Source organism: Choristoneura fumiferana, chromosome Z (assembly GCF_025370935.1).
Source record: "Choristoneura fumiferana chromosome Z, NRCan_CFum_1, whole genome shotgun sequence".
NCBI lineage: Eukaryota > Metazoa > Arthropoda > Insecta > Lepidoptera > Tortricidae > Choristoneura > Choristoneura fumiferana.
The window spans coordinates 10,336,819-10,363,699 of NC_133472.1; the positions used below are offsets into that span (position 1 = coordinate 10,336,819).

The following is a 26,881-nucleotide window of genomic DNA, read 5'->3' on the forward strand; positions in this document are numbered from 1 at the left end:
ATTTTTTTGGCCCAGTAGTTTAGGTACAGTCGAGGAAACTGAAATTATCATTTGCCCATGGAACCTTTTCATAACCAATTTCGCTATTAGGTACCTACTTCTTTGGCTGATATACCGATGGGGTGTCAACATGACACTAGTAGCACTAAGGTTCCACCCTGGCACGTGATTCAGATTCCGTGACTGTACTTAAAAACTAAGTATAAGTAACTGTGTGAAATTTCTTAAATAAAATTTTGCGGTTGCTGGGGAGATGCTTTAATTAAGTAAGTAAGTTTATTTACTCGCTAACTATTGAGATACTTTTTTAAACGTATTTTTTTTATGAAACAGCTGGCCAACGATTATCATCAGTATTAATTCGGTTCATATTGTGTACGTCAGTGTTGTCATTATAGGTATATCGCAAAACAGATATAGTCGGGTTTCCAGGGAGACTGACGAAGTCATCTGACTGTCGCAGAATATCCCTGAGCAGGCCTTCTAGTGGAATTGACAGAGCAAACAGAATATACATTTGTAGAATCTATCGTTAAATAAATTACCGCCTTAATATAAAAGAAAACGAAAATGAAGCAGTTTACAGTTTTAATGTCATCCGTCAATAATCTATATGAACTCTATTAAAATTAAAAACTTTATATCAATAATTAACTTATACAAAGATACCTTACCTTTACAAAACCTGAAAATCTAACATAGCTATAGTAGAAGATAAAAAAGACACTGTCGCACTTAACACCATCAAACTTTTGTGAAAATATTTGGTGCTACCTGACTTCCTTGCCATTCCAGCCCAATGGTCACTGGAATATCTTCTTTCACGGAAAGTGCCATTATTGTAAGGCCGCTGTTCCTCCTCCGGTGGTTGTGGATTATCTACTGGAGATGGTGCCGAGTTTTCTACCTGCGGTGGTTCTGGATTTTCTACTTGCGTTGGTTCTGGATCTTCTACTTGCGATGCTACGGGCTTTTCATCTGTCTCTGATCGAGAGTTCTCGGGTCTCTCAACAGAGTCGTTTTCACCTTTGTCTGCCCCATTAGACAACAACAGATACTCTGAAAGGTTATCATTTTTCGAACAAATATGAACAAGCTGACTTCTTAAACCTGAGGGAGCGATGAACGTCTGTGACCTGGTGTTCAGACTGGACACGATGTGCGCGCTTTGTGACATACGTTGCCGTGAAAAGTGTATGGTGTTGCGATATAAGATCGCGATCGCGTAAAGAAATATTATTGTTGGAAATGAGAAATGACGTCCTAATGACATTTTCCAGGAATCTATTACTGGTTATTACAGAGTACCTATGTATGTACCCAAGACTCAGAAGTAAAAAGATACGGGTTTACTGGTAAAACCAGTGGGTAGAACAAACAAAATGCCATTAACCTTCTACACATGAATCTGGTGCTTGCTGACTTTCTCATCGTCCCAGCGGAGGCCCCTGCAGGAGTTGGCCAGTTGTCAGTAGGATATCTTCTAGTATCACTGAAGCTAGCATCATTATATGGTGGTAGCTCCTCCTGTGATGGTTGTGTGTTATCTGCTAAAGGTTTTTCCTGGTTTTCTACTGGTTGTAGCTCTGGTGTAGACTGTTGAGACCTCTCGGAAGACTGCGTTTCGCTATCTCCACTGTCATCCCCATTAGACAACAGCAGATGCTCTGAATTTGTATAATTGCTCGATAAATTATCATGAGCAAACTGACAGCTTCTTGAACTTGCAGGAGCGGTAAATATGTGTGAGCGAATATTTTGATTGCTTGCGATATTAACGCGTTGTGGTATTCTTAGACGCGAAAAATGCACGGTTTTTCGGTAAATGATCACATAAAGCAATATAAATATAGGAAATGATAAATGACGTCCAAATGTCATCTCACAAATTAGTTTTAATAAATAGGACTCTATGCATCGGAAGACAATTTTGTCAGTGTCTGGTGTACTCGTATTATGCCGTTATCTATCTGTAATCTGCTTATCTATATATTATTATTCTCTTTATTTATTTTCTTTCTTATTTTAGGTTTTTATAATAATTATAAAAAGTAAAATACAAAAGAGTACAAACAAAATAAAGACTATTATAAAAACTTAACCTGTGGTTGGTGGTCAGGGCCGCAGAGTGAGGAACCTCCGGACGATGCGTACCGTGTCCAGAAGTACAGCCTTCTGTATCTGGCCCTTGATCCAGCCATCTAGCGAGAGCCTCTTGAGGAATTGGTCGAGACGAGACTTCGCTATTAGACTGGTTTGCCGAAACAACTATCGGGACGATGATCGTCGAGTCAACATCCCACAAAGCCTCCTCGTGAGTCAAATCAAGGTACTTGCTGAGTTTGTGCCTTCACGAGGCTCTCGCCATGAGGGATGGTGATGTCAACGAGCACTGCTTGGCGTTTTGATCGAACTGTCACCACGATATCAGCCTTATTGGCTACAAATTTGCTATAATGGATCACAATAGAGCAGGGTTTCTTAAAGTGTGAGGTCTTGTAGATAAAGCTAGGTAAAGCTTAGGGGCCCGTAGCATGTGTATCAGAGGTCCGCAGTACGGCAGTCTGTAAACATATTTATTAAGACATTTGCAAAAATATTGTTTGACAGGGATCAGTGAAAATGTTTTTAAGTGATCCGTGATTCCAAAAAGTTTATGAACCCTTCAATAGAGCGTGGCAAGATCATTTTCGAAAACTGGCGCAGGGTAGTACGTAGCACGGCACCTCGGAGTCCACAAGGCCGTATCGAAGAGCAAGTTGCTGGTGGATAATCCTGGTATTACCTATACGTAATGCCCGGGCAATTTAATTATTTTAATAGTTTTTATCAAATTGCTATCTCATTATTCCCCAGGAATTATGGAAAATTATACCGATTTATCACTTGGTCCACAACATAGGTATTATCTCATGCGCCCAGTAATTTTATTGGCTGTTTCTGTAACTTATTACCAAAACTAAATTCCAATTTCGGATTACGTAGTTCAAAGTCACATATCTATCACATTTAAAGATTTTTTTTAGCAAAAAAGGTAAACCGACTCCAAAAAATAAAAAAAATAACAGAAAATGGAACCGATTACAAAAACCTTGAAAATATTTTTCTCAGTACCTTCTAGCTCGAAGTCGGTGCCTCAGCACGAGCCAGCAAGAGTGGAACAACCGTCGTCTACCTCACCTACATACTATGGATTTCATTCATTAGGTAGCTGAGCTAGTAGGTACCGAAAAAAATTTTTTCCAGGTTTTTGTAGTCGGTTCCATTTTTTGTATTTTTTTTGGAGTCGGTTTACCTTTTTTGTTAAAAAATTTCTTTATTTCTCACTTTTTAGTGATTCATAGCCAAAGTATACCTCACAGCGATTCCATTAAGCCCAAACACGGCTTAGTTACGTTCTTTTATAACAGAGTTCCGTTGCCTACCTTCTGGCTTCAGCATCAGATCAGTTCGAAAGAAACATTTACATAAAGCTTAGCTAGGTATATTATAATCATGATCATTTATAGACGCTTGGTGCGAGCATCACTTAGCTTTGACTAGTTCCATTGGTCATGGGTTCCATTGGTCTTCTTCATCAGGTCCAGTTTACCAAATGATACTTTCTAAATGTAAATGCTTATCTTAATGCTAAAAATGCCAAAATCGCCTTAGGTGTGCCTTTAAACTTTTAGGTTTTTTGCCCTCAATTTCCCTAGGATCCCATCATCAGATCTTGCCTTGGTGACAACGGGACCACCTCAGAAGAGTACTCTTTCGAATAACAAAAGAATTTTGAAAATGGTCCTCAATTGACTGAGTAATCGGTGAACATACATAAAAAACGGCCAAGAGCATGTCGGACACGCCCAAAATAGGGTTCCGTAGCCATTACGAAAAAATTACTTAAGTAATATTTTTCTAATAATTTCGTATTTTATACGGAATCTTCCATAGTTTAGGTATATTTTATACCTTAGGCTGCTATTTACTCATAAACTACTAATAATTCTCAAGCAAACTTAACCGTTATAGTTTTCCTTGAAAGTTTGATATACTTACTACCATCCTGATTTTTTTCAAATTTTTCCACCCACCGGTTTAGATTTTAGAGGGGGGGCGCTCGATTTTAATGAAAATTTACACTTTAAAGTTGAATATTTCGCAAACAAATTATTGAATCGAAAAATAGTCTTAGCAAACCCCTAATGGTTTTAAAAGACCTATCCAACGATACTCCACACTATAAGGTTGTATGAGAAAAAAAAACACCCCCACTTTACGTGTGTGGGAGGTAACTACCGTAAAAAAAATTTTTTTTTAGTTTTTTATTGTACCATTTTGTCGGCATAGTATACATATATATCCGTGCAAAATACACCTTTCTAGCATTGATAGTCCCTGAGCAAAGCCGCGGACGGACGGACAGACAGACAGACAGACATGGCGATACTATAAGGGTTCCGTTTTTGCCATTTTGGTTCCGGAACCCTAAAAAAGTAGGTGAAAAATTGAAATGACTTGTTGCTTGTGATAGTATAGTGCACAGAATCGGTATGGGACACGGTCATTTTTCGAATATGGAACGTCATAATCTATACGGACACATTATAGGGTGAGAAAATTAATAAAATCAGGGGAAAAAATACATGTAGTTTTGAAAATTGGTACAGTTATACCTTGCGGTATCCAGATGAACATACTAAAAGTCCTCAAGGGTGGGGGTTGTGCTAAAGGTGTAGGGAGAGGGGGGGGGGGGGTGAATGTACCTTTTTTCCGGTTTTAGCTCATATCTCGAATATTTTTTCGAATAGTATTATGATTACTTAAGACAAATGTTTCTACTTTCGACAAATTTGGTCATCTTTATTTTTGCTCTACGATCAATCAATACTTTAGGAGCTACAAGTTGTGTGTAACATCAACATCGGAAGCCAAAGCAAAATCAGGAGAAACGATGTTTTTGACGATATATCGTGCGCCCACTACTCAGCTTCATCTTCACAGCCATCGATACTCGCTTTTTGTAAAATCCAGCACCAAGTCCAAAATTGATCTCTCCTTTCTCCCCCCTACTAAAGGGTCAGCAAATTATCACGCATTACGAGTGTTCCACCAAAGTAGGGTTGGAAGCGAAGAGCTGATGGAACCCTGGAGCCAATCACCACCACTGATCCTCCAGCTCCTCAAACACAAACTCAGATATCATAGGAGAAGACGACGATGTCGATGTAGAAGGCGATGAATAAGATAATGAAGACAAACTAATTTGCTTTTTATATTCTTGAATAAAAAAAATATTCATAAAATAAATCATCTACTTTTTAACATCTATCTATTCAAACTTACACAACCTGTAGGTAGCTCCTCAAGTATTGATCGTAGAGCAAAAATGAATATGACCAAATGTATTGGAAATTTTATGTAAAAACTTTTGTCTGAAGTAATCGTAATGCTATTTTTGCAAATATTCGGTTATGAGCATAAATCAAAAAAAGTTACCTTCAAAACTACACATAGCCTCTTGCTTAGCACAGTCCCTTGAGGACTTTTAGTATGTTCATCTGGATGCCGCAAAGTATAACTGTAACAATTTTCAAAACTACACGATATTTTACTCTGATTGCCCAAATTCTGCTTTATTTGGTCCTATTATTACTACTACAAACAACATGAACAGGCCATTTACTTAAGTTTTTCACCTAAATAGGCTTCAATTTTGTATTTGAAATTTAAGTTTCTTTATCATTTGTTTTATTTTCTGTTTAATGGTAGGTATACTAACACTTGCTTAGAAACAGAAAGGTGTATAAAAATAACATCCGCAACAAAGGCTAAGTAGTTTACCGTCACTTCTCTCATTCACAGGATCGTGACGTAGAATTAAATTTGTGCCCAAAATCAGTGTTTCATCACAGCCTTCCTTGACGTAACACAAGGCGCGCCGAGATGAGACCGGCCCTAGCACAGCCATGTTCATCACGGACATAAAGCTTTGTCGTTTACACACACACTTGGTTGGAAAGGGATAAAAACTTAATGTACAACATGGTACCTAGTGTGCTAGGCCCTGGGTTTCGCCATCGGTCTGTCCTCAAGGTCGCGACTCGCGAGTCCTCTGGTCTCCGAATAGCCACTCATACGCTTCGCGAAGCTCGAGCGAACGTGTGCCATGAAAACTATAGCGCTTTTGCTCAGCGCGTGCGCAGTTGGTGAGTACATTATGTTTTTATTATTACTGTGTGAAATGCTTATTATAGTGTAAGTCACCAGGTGACGTGAGTATGAGAGGAATGATAGCATTGGATTAGACAGAAGCGATGATTTTTCAACTACAGTACGTTATATAGGTATTTTTTCGTGTACAAGAAACATGAACTAAATTATAATTAAAACGTTTTTTAATAAAAACTGAAATGAAAAAATTATATACTTAGAACTAAATAAAAATATTTTTTTATATGTAACAGGTGTTACATTACAGGTCGTTACAAATGATTTTTAGATTATATTACATTATTAATTTCAGATAGAACTAAATTAAGTCGAAATAATAATAAAATAAATTCAGCCGAATTAACTGTAACTTAATACTCTACTACTCTTTTATATGTTTTTGATGTGTATTTGAAATTAACCAATTGATGTGTCGAAACAAACTGAAATTAATCCTAGTAGTTAATAAATAATGGAAAAGTTTTTTTTAACTTCAATCAAATTGGAGCGGCTAAAAGGATTAATTCCCCAAATAGAATATCCAGAGGTGAACCCAAAGACGAAGCCAGCCGAATTGTCATACCGACCCATTACCCACCGGAAAATTGTATAGTTCTCACTGGACAATGGTAGCAATAGCCAAATTCTACACAAATGAAGTCACGGATAGTAATCTAGGTATTGTTAAAAAGCTAAAAACTTTACATTCAAAGTACGTATTAATGTATAAGTTAGGTAGGTAGGTACCCAACTAAAGGCAGGATAGGGTTGTAAATTAGGCGCGTAGAAAAATTAATACGTGTCGCGAGAACTAGTATTTTTTAGGTTTTAGGAGGTCGTTCGTGGATTGAGAAACGACCTTACTGATCTAATCCTTATTAATATTATAATGGAAAGTTAGTTTGTTTGTTTGTTCCGGTGCGGTGTCACGCCTACCTACTTAAACAATTGCCACGAAATATTGCATACATCGAATTAGAAGACCAAAATAATAAATAGGATACCTTTTATCCACAATTTTTTTCCATGGTGCTCCATAAAAAATCAATTAAGTACATAATATATGTATATAGATCCTTGTTAAGAAATAATTGAAAGATTGATTACTCGTAATAACTTTGAAACTACTTTGAAGATATTAACAAACAAAGGTGCTCTCCTTTTGTAACTCGTAGTTAAGTATGTCGCTGTACAAGAACTCCTTTTGTTAAAATACCATTCTGAAATATTAACGATAAAATAAAATAAAATCGTTAAAACAAGGACAAAGCTAACTCGCCTGTGATTACATCAACTCAAGCGACAACTAACTACTAAGTATATCAGCTAATTAACGACTGTAAGGCCGCAAACAATGGATTTCGTGCTCTTTAATTAACGATTATTAAATTAATCTTACAGTGTTCGAATAAAATGTTTTGAGATAAATGAGCACTAATCGCTATTATTGACAAATTGTGAATGACAACGGGAAAAGGGCTTATTACACTTGTCTTAATTTAGTCAAGTGTAATAAGCCCTAAACCACCACACCATTTTCCCGAGAAAGACATTCATAGTGCTAACTCGGGGCACAGATACAAAAGTGATGTAGCAAAATATTATATCGACAAAAAAATACATCGATGTTACTGTCAATGTTAGTCAACATAAATAACTATTATTTATTTTATTTTCATTTTAAAATAAAAACAATAAACAAATTAAAATGTGCACTTATTTTCATAGTATGCAATCAATATTTTTTCCATATTCGTCCGTAATAAAGATTGCCGTCTTGATGAAAATATCCACTTTAAATTACTAAACGTTCTCTTAACGTCTGCAGTGCCAGTGGTCGGCGGGACATTCTATCTATCTATCACATCATTTTGTCTATTCTAAGAGGCTCGACATCAGACATGACATCGAACCTATTTATAGTAATTGAGAATTTTCAATTAATTTTTTGAATAGTTTCGATATATTTATATACAAGTGACTAGGTAATGTAAGGTGGCACAGGCCCTTTACTACGAAGTGCAAAATTCGATTCGAACTTCGTGTCTTGCAATCCCGCTGGCGCTTTAATATGTTAGTTAAAACGAGAGTGAGAGGGACCATACGCTGCGAACTTTGATTTACGAATTTCGTACTAGCCCCCCCAGGCATGGTCATCATAGAGTTTCACTACTGATCCTCATCCGACGACCACGACCCCTTTCTCAAGCCTTCAGTGGTGGGCAAACTTTTTCCATGGGGGGCCAGAAAGTTACAGAAATTTTAGAGGCGGGCCAGGACTACACCGTTCTATGTTATACTTGCCAAATAATGAAATTATATTATGATCACGGGCTATACTCGTATAGGTAGGTACTTATTCACTTCGAAGGAACGCAAATGTCTGCGGGCCGGATTAAATCCTTTCGCGGGCCGGAGTTGGCCCGCGAGCTGTACTTTGCCCATCAATGACTCAAGAGTGTAGCGACTTAGAAGAGAGAAGATAGACAAATCAAATAATAACACTTAATTTTATGCAATTCCATCCAGCGCATTGCATAATAAAATATCGCCAACGTATCGTGAAATATCTATTTGTGTTCATGCTGCATTAGTTTACAAATAATCAAATAAACGTTGCGAAGGTCGCATAATTTTCTAGAAAATTAAAATGTGTTTTTGTCCACAGCGCACGCCCAACTCGGCAATTACAACAGCGGGCAAAGTTCAAACTCATTCGGCAGTTTTGGCAATACTCGCGCTCCAGCACAAGCAGGTTCATTCGGAACCTTTGGAAATACACGAACGCAAACTCGACCCGGAGCTTTCAGCAGTTTCGGAAACACACAAACGCAAGCGCAGTCGAATTTCGGAAGTTTCGGAAATACCCGGACGCAGAGCGCTTCGAATTCATTTGGCAGGCAATCTGGGTATCAACAGTCAACCACTGCCAACCCGACACAATTCCAGCAGCCAGCTAGACAAAGTGCAGGATCCTGCAGGGAATTGAACGAACGCACCCCAGTCCCAGGCAGCTGCGACAGATACATCGAGTGCGTTGTAAGTATCGGATACGTCTGAATCATAAATATTTTCTCATACATACTGTACCCCTATTAAGTATAACCATTTTCATTTCAGAATGGTACTTCTGAAGAAAAAACCTGCCCTGATGGTCTTCTATTTAATGCCGAAGCTCTATTCACTACATACCCATGCCAATACCCCAACGAAGTCAAGTGCCTTGAACGCTCATCCCTACGTGAGTAAATGGCTTGATTATTATCAATTACCTATGATAAATTCTTAACGTATATGCCAGACGTTAACCCAATATTAAGTTGGGTGCGTGATGAATAACAGATGCTATCTGCGCATAATAAAACTCAGGTTTCTTCCTTGCATGACGCAAATCTTCGCAGCAGTTCGACAGATTCTTTTAATATGTTTACTTTGTTTGTCTTTTTGCAATGCCATTCCTACTGCGAAACCAATATTTATTATTTCGTTAGTCTATAGGAAATTTGACAACTACGAGTAACAAAGCATTCCATGATCGTTTAGCGTGTTCAAATTCAGATATCCAAACATACGAGTAGCACTGCGATTGCATTGAAATCTTAAGCAATGTCGTAAGTTCACACGTTAACTTCTGTAGCAACAAGCAATTACGACCACATCAATGTTCGCTGACATTTGGACACGTTTTCAGAGCCTGCTCAGCCGACAGAAGATTGCCCCCATCAATTTGGGTACTTCAAATTGGGTGATGCTCGAAACTGCAGTGCGTTCAGGAATTGTGTGAACGGTGTTGGCTTCGACTTCACATGTCCCGAGGGCTTGGCTTTTAGCTCTGAGACCTATCGCTGCGAATGGCCCGATGAAGTTGCTGACTGTGACGCAGAAGGTAATTAACACCATTACCATGTTCTGTATTCACGTCATACGAGAATAGTTAAAGCTGGATCCTATATACTTAACTTAACATTATAAATTCGACTTTGCGTGGTTGTAAAGTTTATAATGTATTCGTATTATTGGTAAATACTTTTTAAATTTACCTAGTATGTAATTTTATCGTGATATTCCCACGGGTTCAGGACGCAAGCATGCAAAAACCCAAAATATTCATTTATTTAGATATAACATCATGCACGAGTGGTCAACGTGTAATGTAAATAAAGACCATAATTGCCATGCGATAATGTTTCTTTGTCAATTTCAAGGCATTCCCTTTATTAATTAATATACCAGAATTTCGATTCACAACCAGATCTAGATAATATTTCCGCTAGTGACTTTATAAATTTAATGAAAAACAAAGAACAGCTTCGACCAGAATCCGGAATTATGTAAGTAATTGTAATGTTGTGACCAATTTCTTTTTTTAGCCTTCCTTGGCTTCCGATGCCCGGCGATACCGGTATCCAAAGAGCTCGGACCACCCGCTGGATTTAGATACTACAGGTGAGAACACATCTTAGCTTTAGGTACGTAGGTCATTCCACGGTATCTTGATATATCTTTCCGATTAACCTGTCGGCATGACCTTTCATCTGTTTCCTTGTCCAACATGTTCATATTTATTCGCATGTAAAGATGGTGAATTTTTAAAAAAACCGAGGTCAAAATCGTAAACGATTTAAAATAATACGTTTAGTTTGATTTGTGGCTGGCAAATCATAGTGAACGTGTAACAGGTTGGCATTTGCCGATGGGTGACCGGTCAGCCGGTGTCAAGTAGCTGTTAAATGTCAGCAGATGAACGCCGACCTTGGTGAGGTAACCTCATTAGAACTACCTATAGATTACATAACACGGCAATGTGTTGTTCCTTTCGTATAAACGTTGGATACTCTCTCCTCCGCGCTAGCCACTTGCACAACACCTATATATTGCAAATATTGTTATCAATTCTAATATTAGTCATTGATCAGAGTTGAGGATGTAACATGAGCAGATCTAACTTATTTGAATCTGACCATTTCAACGACCTAAATGTTAATGAGGTACCCTTGACATTCAGGTCCGTTGAAATGAGTGAAACAACACGTTAATGCTAAACATATTAGGTATATTAAATGCCTGATTTAACCTCTAAGGCTGCAGGAAAATATAAATCTAGGTTTAGTAGTTAAACTAGCTTAAGCTTGACAGTTCCATACATTTTGACACTACTAAACTGAGCTTAACGCTAACTCGAAATTTATGTGTTTCCAGCAAGTAGCCATTAGAAATGTTAGAAGTGTCGTAGGCATATCAATTTTACTTAAATAATATTGGATATAAAAAAAATAGAACATCTTCATTCTCTTCATGCAACATCGTATGTTTTTTTACCACACATAATATTTAGCAGCCAAAAAAAATGACCTTAAAGCTGAAGTATACTAAGAATTGCTAATACAAGATTTTGAAGTAACAACGTAGCCATTTAGATAGGTATTTAAAGGTTTATTGTTAAAAACAAACATAATAAAACATAATTAAACTATATATAGAAAATTTGGCCTAAATCGCCGTCAATGGGTAAGGTGCCCAGAAGGCTGGCCGTATTTCCTCGTTATATAGCGATACTTATACGGTATTTAAATATATTTAACTTATATATATGTTAACATATATATATGTTTATCCGTTCGTTACCTAGTAGGTACCCATGACACAAGTTGTGTTTGGGACTAGGTCAATTGGTTTTTACTGTCCCGTGATATTTATTTTATTGTTTTAAACTTGCCACCTCCAAGTTTTCAGGGTTTACTTCTGTGGTTCTTTGGAACATAGTGCACAAAACTTAGCTTTAAGGTCGCCTTCATAACAAAAATAATGTAGGTAGGTAACATAGCTACACTGAGTAAATACTAGACCAAAATGTAAAAGAGTTTGTTTGCGGAATATTAAATACACTCTTTATTTTTAATTAATATTTAAGCTTAAGATCTTAGTAATTGAAAAAAAATAGAATAATCCTGTCACTCAAGATTGTAAAAAATTTCAATCGAAATTTACAATCAAGATTTCATACGAACACCAGCATTTGCATTTTACATCAAAAAAGCGACCTGCTTTAACATTGATTAATATTTTTTGTGGCAAACTATGTGATGGTGTCTGTGTCGTTTGCCACGTAACATCAACAAGTGTTGAAACAGCGGGGCTGCTCCGAAATTCGAATTCGTGTTGTTCCGTCCCTCTGACACTAATACTATTTAATACGAGAGTGAGAGGGACGGTACGATACGAACTTCGATTTTCTAATTTCGGAGTAGGCCCTCAGGCCCTAACGGAGAAAATTGCGCGGCTATTCAATTTCCACTGTTTTATTACTTACTGTTCAACTAAATAGTCCGCTCTGTTTTTGTTGCTAACTTTTAATTCTAAAACACAATAGGCAATTATTAACTAATCAGTAATCAGCAATGGTAACTTTTTTTCAGAGCCGACTCAAACTGCCAGAAGTATTTCATTTGCATCGAAGGCCACCCGCGGGCCCTGAGCTGTGGAGGTGACTCTGCCTTCGACGAGTTGACTTCGTCTTGCGTCTCCGCTGACGAAGTAGCCGTCTGTCCGCAGGAACTCAGGGCATCAGCCGCTCGGTCTAGAGAAGACGAAAAACAACGACTCGCAAAGGAAGTCTCGTTCAACGCACGACCGCCGCAACAGAAAAAGAGATTCTAAGTGCATTCGAATCTAAACGCCAGATATTTCAACCTAGTCTTACTCAAGTCATTTTTAGTTACCAATGTTACAGTTTTTTTACAGATAAAAACTTCAAATAAAGTCAATGAATAAAATATAAACAATTTAAAATAAAAATCTAATTTTTATTTTTTAACAGCTTTTGCCCGCAGCTTCGCCCGCGTGGAATTCGGTTACCGCGCGCTTTTCCCTCGGGAACTGTGCATTTTTCCTGTATTAAAAGTAGCCTAGGTATGTCACTCTCTGACCAGTAAACTATCTCTAAGCCAAAAATCAAGTCGATCCGGCGCTCCGTTTCGACGTGAAAGACGGACAAACATACAAACACACACACTTTCGCATTTATAATATTAAGAATAGATTTATGTTTGTCTTGGCGTATTTTATTTTAAGTATGTACATTATGTTGTGAACCATGTGATAAATCGTTAATTTTTTTATCATATCATTATGTAAAATGACCAATATGAGGTAGCAATTTGATAAAAACTGCCCGGGCATCAGGTATACAATAATGTCTATTTCCTATTGGGCAATGCAAAGGCGCCGTTTTGTCACCAAATTAGTTTATAATATTATCACATATTATTGATTATAAATATGTATGTTAGTCTGTAAGGTATTTATTGTATGGGCCAAGTTGCCCGATATAAATGAATTTATTATTATGCTCGTAAGAGCGTGTCGGACACGCCCAAGATAGGGTTCCGTAGCCATTACGAAAAAAAATCAGGTAATATTTAACTAAGAATTTCATATTGTGTACCTACGGAATCTTCCAGGTTTAGGTACATTCAATAATTCTCAAGAAATCTTGGCCGTTATAATTTTCCTTGTAAATTTGATACATTTTTACTACCATCCTGATTTTTTTCAAAAGTGTCCACCCAAAGGTTAAAGTTGAATATCTCGCAAACAGATCACTGAAACGATAAATCGTCTTGAAACTTTCTATATATTTTTCTAATATTTTTTTATTAATGTAAAACTAAAAATCAATCAGATCAATCTAAATAAATCAATAAAACTAAAGATTTATAATTATATAGCAATCCATGAAAAATAAAAGGAACCTAGCAAGTGACCAATTGTTTCCACTGTTGCTATTTAATTTCTTCTCAATCGAAGTGAAAAGCAGAGTGTAAAACTCGAGCATTAAACCCATTTTCCCCTTGAAGTGTCTATCTACCCTTGACGTACCGGCTCGGGTGACTATATGAACGCCTCGGGTAAAATGGCTCGTTTTATGTTCTTCCTGTACAATCTACTATTTCACTTCTCATGCTCTTAAAGTTCGTATTTAAGTATGCTGAATCTCGGCGACGTAAAATGCTCTAGTGCATAAAGTAAAATCTTCGTCTAAGACTAAGGCAAGGTGTCAAACGTCACAAACAAAAAAGTTTCTATATACTCGTATTTCTTAATAATTTTAAATTTATATAAAACTAAAAATCAAATTTAACAATCAAATTAAATCAGTAAAACTAAAAATGTACAATTATTATCTAGTAACTGAACAATTGTTTCCAGTAATTGCTATTTCATTTGCTCGCAATCGAAGTGAAACGCAAACGCAGTGTATTACTCTAGCATCAAACCCATTTTCTCCTCGACGTGTCTACCCACCCTCGCCGTACCGGCTCGGGTGGCTATATGAACGTCTCGGGTAAAATAGCTCGTTTTATGCTCTTGTTGTACAACCTACCATTTATCAGCTAAGTATTTGATACGCATCTTCTCTCTACCTGCGAGTACCTACATCACTTCCACTCTCTAAATAAATTAGTGAGTTTTTATAATACTGACAAAAATAATTGTGAAAAAAGTATTTCCGTAACCCTATGGCTCAGTTTCATTGGTCGATAGCGCCTGCATGCGGGGTGCGGTAGATTTCTGTAACGCATGTCATAGGGCCCGCATTCGGAGAACCGTTTTCATTGGCCCGCATGCGGCATGCGGTAGATTTCCTTAACATATGCCATAGGGCCCGCATTCGGGGAACCGTTTTGATTGGTCGATAGCGTCCGCATGCGGGGTGCGGTAGATTTACGCATGCCATAGGGCCCGCATGCGGGGAACCGTTTTCACTTGTCGATAGGGAAAGACTACCCATGGAAATCATGGAATGCGAGAGAACACAGCTTAAATTCTGCAGTTGCTTTAAGAGAGTAGCAGAACGCAGATTCTCGCCATTGTTGTGTGGAGCAATTTTATTTGAAGAGTTTCACTGGGAAGTCAACTTTTTCTGTTCCGTGGAGTCAACCGAGTCAACGCATGCGGTATATCGACCAATGAAACTGAGCCATCAATTTTCGTCATATAGTCGTACACGCCAATCAATCAGCGCTTACAGCCCAACCCACCCATCGCATCGCTCAGTACGAAACTCGAAGTTCGTATCGTATCGTCCCTCTCGCCCTCGTATTAAATAGTATAAGTGTCAGCAGGGCTACTACGAAACTTTTTTCCAAATAAATAAATACTAAAAGTAAAGGCGCGGCCACATGCAAGCAAATCGCTGGACAGGACACTCGTTTCAAGTGTCAAATCCGGTCACGTGACTATAGCGATAATGAAACTGAAAATGTTGAGCAATATCGCTGGAAAAAAAACCTCTTCAATTTCAGCTGAAACATTGAAACATTTTTTTTTCATGCACTCCAATTTATTTTATTTGTACCACTGCCACGACTGCTACTAAATGAGATTAAGAATTCATCTTCCAATCCAAGACTAAGATCATTCCTGCAAGTATATGCTGCTGCACGACGCGGCGACTTGACGCTACTTTTTTGAGTCGCTGGAAATTCAAAATCACATTCAAAATGCGGTCACGTGACCAGAATTATCGCTGCAATCGAGCGACGAGCGACTGCATGTGGCCGCACCTTATATATTCTCAATGTTACCAACCTAACGACTTCCGCATGACAAAATCATTAAAATACAAACAATGAAAAAATATATATATCAGCACTCATTATTAACAATAAAGTTTAAAATTAATTTTCAGTAAAAAAATACTTTATTTTACGTTTAAATTCAATTCATTTTTTTATGTATTTTGGTCATCAGGTTGTTTTCCTTGGTAATCTTCTATGAAATCCAGCTTTATGATTGGTTGTATTGCATGACGAAACTTCAAACTATCTTTTAAAGCCAATAACATCAACAGTTATAAAAACAAGTATCGATGAATAATTTAATTTAACTCGATGAAAAGAGTTTAGTGAGAGTTTATGTCATTTTTGTGCGAAAGAAGCGCGGTTTTATTACGTTCTTCCTCACATTCAAATTTGAATTTTTACAAACCAAAAACGATTTCGTATGAACGAAAGTTGTGTTTTTCTGAAATATTAAACAGGAAAAAGTTATGAAATTATAGTCAAGATCGTGGAGCGCTGTTAAATAACGTGTGGAGGGTGACGGGCAGGCGGTCGCGCGACATTCCGCTGGCGCAGCCCTGGCGGGCATCGCCCTAGTTGCCCCTTCGGATCGAACGGTTGCGTAGTAGCGACCAAGGGCCGTAGCCACCGAACCCTGTTATTATTTTAGATTCCGGGTCCAAAAAGTGTAATCAATCGACTTTTTCCTTGTTTTAATCTATTCCGTTATCGCGAGTGTTCAGTTTCCGTTAACAAATTACGAAGCAATATTGTGTATAGTTAAAATGGAAGATTCTTATATTATTGCAAATTTCCACATGTTATGTCGCCTCTGCTTAAGCAAGAGCTCTCTAATGGTGTCCATTTTCGGTGCCGCTCCTGATGATGATAACAATTTGACACTAACCTCTAAAATCGCCGAAATTGCAGAGCTTCAGGTTGGTTATGTTACCTATTTAGATTACGTTATTTCTTGGAATGTATATGTTCATTGTTAATCTTAATGACGTAACGTATTTTAATTTTGTTTATAGCTGGACCCTAATGATGGCCTACCAGGAAGAATCTGTTACAAATGCTTGTTTAAAGTGGACAAATGTTCCAAGTTCAGACTGCAATGTATTCAGAATGAGACAAGGCTGAGGCAAATCACGAACCGTGTCAATGAACAAGACAATTCAAATTCATCAGAAGTAGACACTTACAATTACCCCAACACTCAAGAGCCCCACAAACAAGAGTATATAGTGGAAGATAGTGTGGTCATGGTAGTAGACCCAAGCTTAGACTATGATTCTTCGGAAGATTCAGACAATGCTGATCAGGCCGATATGGATGTTGCGGAAAGGGACAACACCCCTGAAGGAGATCCGATGCCTGAATCTTTCTTCAAAAATGTATTTATGTGTCAGTATTGTGATCAAGCTTTTATTTCACAAGAAAAGTGTAAGGAGCATGAGCATGCTTATCATGATCCCAATTTGCCTTTCAAGTGTACAGAGTGTAGTCTGGTGTTCCCTGAACGGAGCCAGTATGTGCAGCACACAAAGCAAGTGCATGGCAATGACAAACCATATCACTGCCCTGAATGTGATAAGTGCTTTGGTCGCAGATCTGACCTGAGAAAGCATTCTATTGTCCATACTGGCATAAGGCCTTATCAGTGTCATTACTGTCTCAAAAGTTTCTCCCGCAACACCAATCTTAGTAAACATCTTAGAATACATGCAGGACACAAGCCTCATGTTTGCCCCCTCTGCCCAAGGAGCTTTGTTTGCAGAGGAGAATTACAGCGCCATGTTTTAGTTCATTCTGGTATGAAACCATATGCATGCAGAAAATGCCCTTTGACTTTTGGACGGAGAGATAAACTTATCAAGCATGAGGTCAGACATGGCCCTACTGCCTCAAGCGGAGCACATGACATTGATAATGAACAAGAAAGCCAAGACATGGTTGTTAATGTTAACCCTTACAGTAATCTTTTAACTTCTCCGACCCACCAGAATTCTGATTATGATCTACCTCGAGTTCCAGACCATATAGCCGGAGTGGGCAGTTTCATGAACCAAATACATAAGACCCCATCAACTTCTAGCAAACTACCACTGTCCCCACCGAAACCAAAAACTGTAGTTTCTAATAAAAACAAACCTAAAAATATCAAATGCCATCAGTGTCCAAAGAAGTTTTCTTCATTAGATGCATACAAGACTCATGTGTCTATAGCCCACATTGGCTCTAGGGGATTCCAGTGTAAAATTTGTTTCAAGAAATTCTCACGCAAAAGAGAATTGGACCGCCATGTGACATTACACTCTGGAATGAAGCCTTTTTCATGCAGCCAATGTGACAAAAAGTTTAATAGGAAAGACAAGCTCAATAAACATGAGCAAACTCATGAATGCCTGGTTGTGAATATGCCTTGCATAGAATGCGGTGTCACTTTTGAGAAAAAAGCTGACCTAGTGGCCCATATTAAGTCGCATTTCACAGATAATTATGATGACAAGCCTGAAATCAAAAAGGAGGATGATCAGGAATACCCAGTGGATGAAAATTACTATGACTTGGAAACTTGAGACAAGTCTTTTCACATTGAACACATTTCACTGATTATTTAAACAAAGTAACTGTGGCACTGCTGTTCTATGTAATACTACTGTCCTTATGATCACTGTCATAGATAAAGATAAAATTATAAAATATTCATGATTGTATTACCTACCATACTTTAGTACTTATGAAAATCAATAAAGATCGACTCAATGTAATTAGATACTCTTAATAAATTAAATGTTTGAGAGTTCTAAGTGACTAAAGTAAATACTAATAATAATGTAAATACATGAATCTATATTACTAAAATAGTCTATTGTTTGTGTAACTATGTTAAAACACAGGACTTAATGTGATTATGTGGATCTAGCTTACTAAAAATTATTATACAACTGTAAATTATTTACTACATACATAATAAGTTTTTTAGCACATCAAACAAATCTGTTTTAACCAAACTGATGCATCTCAAATAGGTAGTGTTATTATGATGTACCTATAATGTTTCAAAAATAAATTATTATAGTTATAGGTACCTATATAGTATTTAGATAGGCAATAATAATTGGAGTAAGGTAAGCTTCACAACCAATTTGTTATATTTTGTTGACTTTTTATGCAAGATAAGGAAGAAGCCTGTTGTTTTGCATGCCAACTCAGACTTATGAAGTGTAATTGAACTTAGTATTGACAATGATGTTAGATGTTAGATTGAAGGTGCTGAAATGATGAACCTACCTTTATAAATCCTATGTCTAATTAAACTTATAACTGAGCAATTACTAAGTTATGTGTTTAAAGTACACACTTAATATACACCTTTGTGTCTGATTTGATCAAGGGCATTGATTTTGTTTTTTATTTTAATAGATTTGTATCAAAGATAATCAATTGATGGATCAAATGTTTGACTAGTCCATTTTTGTCAGTTGTTTTAATTTTAACTACTGTCGATCCTGTTGGTATAGTTAGGTACTTAATTAAATTACTGATAATGACATGGTTATTATGTTCATAATTTTTATATAAGAGATATGTTAAAATGCAACCTGACTAAATTATCATGAATAATTTTAACAATGCCTTACTTTTTACACATGTTTGTGGTAATACCATGAACAAATAAAGCTGTGATCTGGGTATGAATATTTCATTAATGTTAAACATTTACACAAGTAGATAGTAACAGACAACAGACCTATGTAATGTATGTAACTATATTGAAAACATGAAGCATGTTGTCTGTCGCTAAACAGGCAGCCAGCTGAACCCTGAACTGTATACTTATTACTCTTCTCACTTGAACACATTAATATATCACTACATTCGCAAACTTATTTGTAAAGGTTAACAAATGTGCATATAATATGTGCCATTTCATAGCTATAGCACTCTTCAACCGTAATAGATAATCTGGAGCAATTAGTGGAGCTATTTAACCCTTTTCCAGGCCCCACTATTTTAGATAAGCTAGTACAAAATGAATCGTAGTTTTATGTTGTTTATCTATGACGGATTAATTCAAAACAAATTGCATTTTTAACAACTTCAATTAATTTTGAGCCGTAATTGTAAATGTAGTAAGGTCGAATATTTGTGTACATTTATGTGGTTGCTATTTATCATTTATGTACTATGCCTGGAAAAGGGTTAATAAAAGGCGGCTATTGTCTCGCCAGTCTCGTTTTTTCAAAAATTTTGACAATTCATGAAGACTGGGTATTGCCAGTTGGAAGTGGAAAATTTCCGGTAACTCGCTGTGCGGACAAAGGTGTTTTCGACAACTGGCAGTAGCGAATACGCAGTTACAGCTTGATTACAACATTAATCCTGTGACCACACTGTTGCAACTCTGTAGCAATATCAGACTTTTAAGAAGAGCTAAATTATGTATTAGCCGATGCGAGTCCCTGTGTTATTTATCATGTGAACTTTACAGTACGTCCAAAACGTCACTGATTCAAATAGCTTTGTGAATCCTTTTATCAATGAATTCCATAATGACTGATGCCAGTATTATTAAGTGAATCAGTGATGTGATACCATTATTATTTTTTGTGGAAAGGTTCTATAGGAGGATGCCACAATTCATTTAGTTCGAAAGTATGTATAAAAAGAAGTAGTGTGTAAAAGTATGTATGTAAGTAGGATGTATAAAAGTTGCATATACTGTGCATATTTATTTTGTACTTTGTTTGGCTGCTGCTCACTTGCTAGAGGATAAATCTGTTGTTTATGCCAGCACATACATTATTTAAATCATTCAAATAATTTACATGGGTGGCTACCATAAGCAAGTCTTTTTTAGTAATAGTTATACTTAGTAGATTTTTTCATAGTATTAGTAGACATGCGGTTCACCAGATTGTAGCCATCTCTGCTACCTAAAAGGACACAGTTGCTGACTTTATAGATAGAGATACGCTTTTCTTGAAGGCCCCATATCGAAGCTATATTGAACAACCGACGAGGGAATTTTATTACACAACTTTGTGGAGGTCACTCATGCAAATTATTTGATCGGTCAATTTAGGAAGACGAACGTAATTGATTCTGTCACCTATCTCTGTCTCGGAACACTATTTATTGCCCGCGTCACGGAAGTGTAGCACTGACCTTTAGGCTTTAATTTATAAAAGCACCTACAAAATAAGGTATCGCGAAAGACAGCAATACGAGGGCTACCGTTTTCGCGCTCACCAGCTGGCGCCACTGTAGACAAAAGGTCCTGCCTGAGGTATAGTGGTCAGTTTGTTATCACGGGCGTGAAAACAAAATTTACATTTAAATCATATTTACCTACCATAAAAAACCATAAAAATATCGAGCATGCCAGTGTTGCGTAGTCCCGTTTTGTTCGGGAAAAAGGGAGGTCAAAGATTTCCGAAAGACAAAACTGTCTCAGACGTTCATTGACCCGTAGTAACGCATATTTGCCATAATTAATTTCAGTTATTGCAAAATATTCACAAAATTGTTCTAATTATAAATAAACCCGCGTAGCTCACCCAAAAACAGACATTTGTCTTTTCGGAGACCTCACGCTACACTAGCGCCTATAGAGACGCATTCATACTATATAGCCCTCATTGACGGCGCGCCTGAAGTGCTACTACGAAATTCGAAAATCGAAGTTCGTATCGATGTACCGTCCCTCTCACTCGTAATATAAGCGTAATATTAGCGTCTGCGGGACGGTACGATACGAACTTCGAATTTCGTAGTAGCCTCTGTCGCTGTCTCATGCGCATAATTGAGCGGTAATAGATACACTTTCGTGGCGCCGGCTGTATTTAAGGTTTTTTGTGTAGACCATGGCAGATTTGCATTTCAAACTTGATGATCTCCTGGCGACAGCATTGAGATTGTAGCGACATCACAAGCATGACTGTTTTAAAGAGGAGTTAATTATAGAATCAATAAAATAATTTGTTATTCTTATTGTATCCTAAAAACTGAATAAAGATAAGAACCGTGCACATGGCACATTATACATATAATTACATGCATATTTAATTTAGTTTTTCCATGTCATGTACATTACATATGTGAAATTACGTAAGATGGATATTCCTACCGATTTTAAAATTGTGTCGGTTTTTATTTCTGTTTGTCTTAAAAATTGTTCCAATTATTTTACTTTCTTCATTAAACGCTGTCACTTAATTACGAACATTTGTTTGTATTTAATATCATTGATCGTAAGTAATCTAATCCCTACGAATATTTATTAGAATATATCGTGTAAATTAAAATAACTGTTACCTCTTCAAGCATAAACCGCAGAACCAATGTAGGTAGATGAAATTTGGTAATGAGGGAATGACAAGGATAGTTTTTTAAATCTTCCAGTAATTCAGGAAGTTATTAGGCTAATTTATTGAGAATCAGGCGTTACTTTGCGACCTTATGATAGCTACGTTTATGCAAGATATGCGTGTTCATGCAGTTCCTCCACCAGAGCATACAAACCCATCTATCACCACCACCACACTACACTGACGCGTTTCGAACTCAACCAGAGCTCATCTTCAGAGCAACACAACCGTACACCTTGCTACCAGATGTTGTTCTACGTAGCTATCATAAGGTCGCGGGACTCGCGGGTGAGCAAAGTTATTGTTTTTGTTTTGTTAGTTTGACAGAAAGCTTTTGTACAGGTTTTTCATCCATGTTTTTAAAGTTTAGTCACGCCTTTAACACGCCTTGGAGTACGATAAATACCTATCTTTAAAGAAATGTTTGTTAAGAATAAATAAAAGTCCCGGAAAAAAAAATTACAAGGGTATTCAGTCGAATTAATCTAACCAGCTGCTGAAAACTTCCGGAAAAAATACTTATAGGCCCGGAGATGGTGACACAAAATATTAGATTATTTGTACCAGTCTGGCTGTTCTTCGGGGGTCTAATTACGGAATGACAAAAAGAAAATGATGATCATAGCGCTGGTAACGGCGGCCCAATCGCGTGGGCGTTAATCGAACGTGTCGGATAAATAACGAAAATCGAACGGTTTGTTCCACAAAAATGCTTGTATTTTCCGATAGTCGATAAAAAAAGATGTAGGCGGTAGTGTAATGCCATACTTCTCCGGTGTGACTTACAGCCCGCCATACCGACGCGAATACATTAATTAAAAAAAAAAAAACAATTCAACCATTTGTTCCAGGCTAATTTTTGCACAGCTAATCATCGTCGAGTAGCCATTCAAGAAAAACACCATGCCATACTTTTCTCGCGGTTCCAAATGACCGCCATACGTGGCCATACCGCCGCAAAGAAGTATTTTTTTTTTTTGCAAAACGATTTTTTTTTTTACGACCTGACGAACTCGGGTGGCACTACCTATGTACCCCCCACTGCTGGGCATGGGCCTAGGCCTCTCAGAATGAGACTTTGGCTGCAGTTTCCACAGGCCCAGTGCCGATTGGCACTTAACACACCATTGAATTGCTTTGCATCTGTTGTGTGTGCAAGCTTCCTCACGTTGTTTTCCTCCGACGTAAAGATCTTAGAAAACTTTTATATTACAATCCCAAATAACTCCAAAGCGTGTACAAGCCGGTTTGAAACCACAATCTTAGGCTGCGTTTCCACCAGAGATGTGCGAGGAATGTGTTTTTCATGAACCAATAGAAACGCTTCATTTGCCTATCCGGGCCAATCGACTATTTTACCGACACTTTGGGCATATAATATCGTACTTCCAACAAAATATTTCACGGTTTAATAGATTGAACTTACGTATATAGGATGGCATGCATTTACTTATTGTTTAAAAAAATGTTGCGGACAGATTTGTGTCGGTAAAAAAAGTTGATTGGCCCATCCTCGCAAAGCTCAGCTGTTTCCACCTTCGAGCTGTGCTGCGCGAGGATAAATAACTGAAGCGTTTCTGATGGTTCTTGAAAAACAAATTCCTCGCAACACCGTCGCACATCTCTGGCGGAAACAGCCTTATGCTCGAGAGGCGATAGGAATAGGACTCGAACAACTGTTGTAGGTTTATTGAAATTAGTGCCTATAAATTAATAGGGTTGGTTTTCGCTTGCTCTGGTTTTTCAACTACTAATCTGGCAGGATGGCCCACGCGTGTCCTAGTTAGATTATGGGGGTACTAATGTTGTAAATCTAATCAGTTTCTCACTGGCGTACACAACTTAGCAGAATTAGGGGCTGTTTCACCATCCATTTATTAGCGTTAACCACAGCGTTAACCGACGACTAACTTACTACTTTAGTTTAGTTTAGTTTAGTACCCTTTCCGGCCGGCTCGATACAATCGTGCAACTATCCTGAGCGCGCGTAAATCATCTTTTCACGAACCACAATTAATTGACATTTTAGAAGAAAAATCGGAAAAACAGTGTCTCGGCTGGAAAGGGGTAAGTAGAATAAACTTTTTGAACATGTTTTTTGAGAGTAGCTTTGATTCAAAAGTATTAACTACAAAATTAAATAAGGTGCAGGGAATGATATAAAAAAATCCTTTCTTATTCATTTATTAAGCTGATACAAAAAGAAAAGTATTATATTAACCAGCTAGAGGATTAGCGTGTATAGTAACTGAGGTAATCCGAGCATCTGTGAGAGGCTTGTATGTTTTAAGATTCACTGCCATCTTCTCCAAATCGTCAAGAGCTTCAAAACCATCAATGACCCTGGAAAAAAAGTTTTTATTCAAATGAAAGAACTATGCAATTTCTGCTTTAACAATAGTCATTGCCAAACTTATTAGAATGGGGGCGTAGCCGCGGGCCGCAGCTAGCTAGCTAGCTAGTGGTCAAGGCATAGTTGAGAAAACTTACACTAAATATTTTTTTTATTAAATAAACTGATGTTATCACCGTTCCAGCTTAACGAATTTGAGAATTGGATGTATGTATATCTGTGATGCCATGTAAATTGTATGATAAATAAATTACTGAATTAATCAATACCCCTCACTACCTTCTCCCTAAAAATTCCACAGTTCAATATTGTTTCAAACAGAAAATTCTTTCTCAATTCTGGACTCAGTTTACTTAAACTAAAATGAAATTAATCAACTATATATTTACCTTCCAAACACCGTATACTTTAAGTCCAAATGTGGTTGCTCTGCATATGTTATGAAAAATTGGCTTGCATTTGTGTTTGGTCCATTATTTGCCATGCTGACCATTCCCCGTGCATTATGCTGCAAAACATCCAAAAGTACATAATATACTCAGCGGCACAAAATTACTTATTTCTGCATACATTTGAGGGCCAGATTTTTTGCCGCTCAGTATATATGAAAGGTTTGTATGAGTGCCGGCTTTAGGCCAGGACCAAAAAGGCGTCGCGCGCGCGCCATGTCAACTTAACCACTTCATTTCAATACCTATTTTTTATCAATCTAAAAGAAAACTAGACTCGAGAGTATTAACTTTTATAGGCTTGTCTTATAGGAGTATGAGAAAATTTAAAGGTATCTAATAAACGCATTGCTTATCGCGTAACTAGTGGCCAAAGGCATGACTCGCCCGGGGTGACTAGATGGCTATGCTAACCCTCTTCTTCTTCCTATTCTTCAGCCCATAGCCACTCAATTCTGTGTAGGCATCCTTGTGTTGTCTCCTGAAACATTACTTTGCAGTCGTTCTAATCATGAACATAGTCTTTTTACTTACTTTTAAGTCTTCTCTAAATTCGTCTTCAAACTTCCTGCCCCATATAGAAGATCCGCCTTTGCCTGTACCAGTAGGGTCACCGGTTTGAACTATGAATCCCTGCAAGCAATAGTGCGAAATTAAATGTATTCTCATTTGTTTGTAACAAATATACTTCTTTATTATAATTTATAATATATTTACCTTGATATTTCTGTGAAATAAAGAACCATCATAATAATTACTTGCACAGAGTGCTAAAAAGTTTTCACAGGTCTTCGGGCAATGCTCGCAAAATAATTCAATTTTTATATCACCAACATCAGTATGCAATGTGACGGACATATTTATTTATATTCAGGTACAACTGAAAATATACAAACAAACAAACGCAAACCAAACTACAAATTTTTAAGGTTAAGATGCAAGTACCTGTGACGTCACAGTGACAGTTGAGACGCGTATTTTTCTAAACCTCTTTTTTTAAGTTTATCCCCCTTCTAACAAGATGGACTATGCCGCAGTCACAGTGTAAGAAAATGTAAAAAAAAAGTTCTTAGACTTTGACTATGCCTTAAATAGGCCTTAACTAAAATTAAAATAATACTACTTCCATTTTTTTACTCTCTAAACCTCTAAAGGGACCGACTTTGACCTATCTTTTAAAAGTCGTCAGACAACATAATAATAGCTTTGAGTATTTTTCTAGATAAATACTCAAAGCATAATAGCTATTACAGGTTTAGATAAACATTGATATTTATTTCATATACTTAATTACAAATAATACAATAGAACAAACATAAAAAACATAAAATTAAAACTATCATATTGTAGTAGGGAGCTAGTAGATATCTGTTTCGTTATTTTAACCTACTCAGACCCCACGTCAAATGTTTAATGCAAGAATAAGTTGACATCAGATTAGACATTATAGAGGCTATTATAAGTAATCAATCAACTAATATCTATCACATGCATACTTTCGTTGATAGATCATAGATTGAATCGACGACCGGATAGCCAAGTGGTTAGAGAACCTGACTACCAGTGGCGTAGCTATCAAGGGGCTAGGCGGGGCAGTGCCCCGGGGCCCTCAAGCTCAGGGGGCCCTCGAAATTCTGCTTTATAGCTGATGATAAAGTTGCTTAGCATTTTTAAAGTATTTGTATATAATGATTTTACTTCAAAAAACCTTACCAGTTTTGATAGCAGTGGGCCCCATTTTTTTATTTGCCCCAGGACCCTAGGTTACCTAGCTACGCCACTGCTGACTACGAAGCTTGAGGTCCCGGGTTCGCTCCCCGGCCGGGGCAGATATTTGTATGAATAATACGAATGTTTGTTCTCGGGTTTTGGATGTTGTATTTAAGTATGCATTTATCTATATAAGTATGATTATCCGTTGCCTAGTTAAGTATCCATAGTGCA

The 26,881-nt window shown here is 37.3% G+C and overlaps 3 protein-coding genes across 3 annotated transcripts; 2 read left to right on the forward strand and 1 right to left on the reverse strand.

Moving 5' to 3' along the window:
- The first annotated feature begins 6,083 nt into the window (after positions 1-6,083).
- LOC141426826 (protein obstructor-E-like) lies at positions 6,084-12,990 on the forward strand. The gene is made up of 6 exons (XM_074086022.1): positions 6,084-6,191; positions 8,864-9,234; positions 9,316-9,436; positions 9,887-10,081; positions 10,566-10,641; positions 12,612-12,990. Exons 1-6 carry the CDS (start codon positions 6,152-6,154, stop codon positions 12,850-12,852), a joined length of 1,044 nt encoding a protein of 347 aa, XP_073942123.1. The 5' UTR covers positions 6,084-6,151; the 3' UTR covers positions 12,853-12,990.
- Positions 12,991-16,040: 3,050 nt separating this feature from the next.
- LOC141426638 (uncharacterized) lies at positions 16,041-19,181 on the forward strand. The gene is made up of 2 exons (XM_074085699.1): positions 16,041-16,696; positions 16,793-19,181. Exons 1-2 carry the CDS (start codon positions 16,544-16,546, stop codon positions 18,338-18,340), a joined length of 1,701 nt encoding a protein of 566 aa, XP_073941800.1. The 5' UTR covers positions 16,041-16,543; the 3' UTR covers positions 18,341-19,181.
- A 5,122-nt stretch (positions 19,182-24,303) lies between these two features.
- Positions 24,304-25,905, reverse strand: LOC141438507 (peptidyl-prolyl cis-trans isomerase-like 3). Its single transcript, XM_074102406.1, has 4 exons — positions 25,655-25,905; positions 25,472-25,570; positions 24,878-24,996; positions 24,304-24,478 (listed from the first exon to the last, which is right to left on the reverse strand). The coding sequence occupies exons 1-4, from the start codon at positions 25,793-25,795 to the stop codon at positions 24,352-24,354; spliced, it is 486 nt and encodes a 161-aa protein (XP_073958507.1). The 5' UTR covers positions 25,796-25,905; the 3' UTR covers positions 24,304-24,351.
- Positions 25,906-26,881: the final 976 nt, after the last annotated feature.

Coding starts and splice junctions, on each gene's coding strand:
- LOC141426826 (XM_074086022.1), top strand. CDS start 6,152: ATGAAAACTATAGCGCTTTTGCTCAGCGCGTGCGCAGTTG. Junction 6,192..8,863: donor GCTCAGCGCGTGCGCAGTTG/GTGAGTACATTA, acceptor TTTTGTCCACAG/CGCACGCCCAACTCGGCAAT. Junction 9,437..9,886: donor CCTTGAACGCTCATCCCTAC/GTGAGTAAATGG, acceptor ACACGTTTTCAG/AGCCTGCTCAGCCGACAGAA.
- LOC141426638 (XM_074085699.1), top strand. CDS start 16,544: ATGGAAGATTCTTATATTATTGCAAATTTCCACATGTTATGTCGCCTC. Junction 16,697..16,792: donor CCGAAATTGCAGAGCTTCAG/GTTGGTTATGTT, acceptor TTTTGTTTATAG/CTGGACCCTAATGATGGCCT.
- LOC141438507 (XM_074102406.1), bottom strand. CDS start 25,795: ATGTCCGTCACATTGCATACTGATGTTGGTGATATAAAAATTGAATTA. Junction 25,571..25,654: donor TATTTCACAGAAATATCAAG/GTAAATATATTA, acceptor TATTGCTTGCAG/GGATTCATAGTTCAAACCGG. Junction 24,997..25,471: donor AATTTAGAGAAGACTTAAAA/GTAAGTAAAAAG, acceptor GATGTTTTGCAG/CATAATGCACGGGGAATGGT.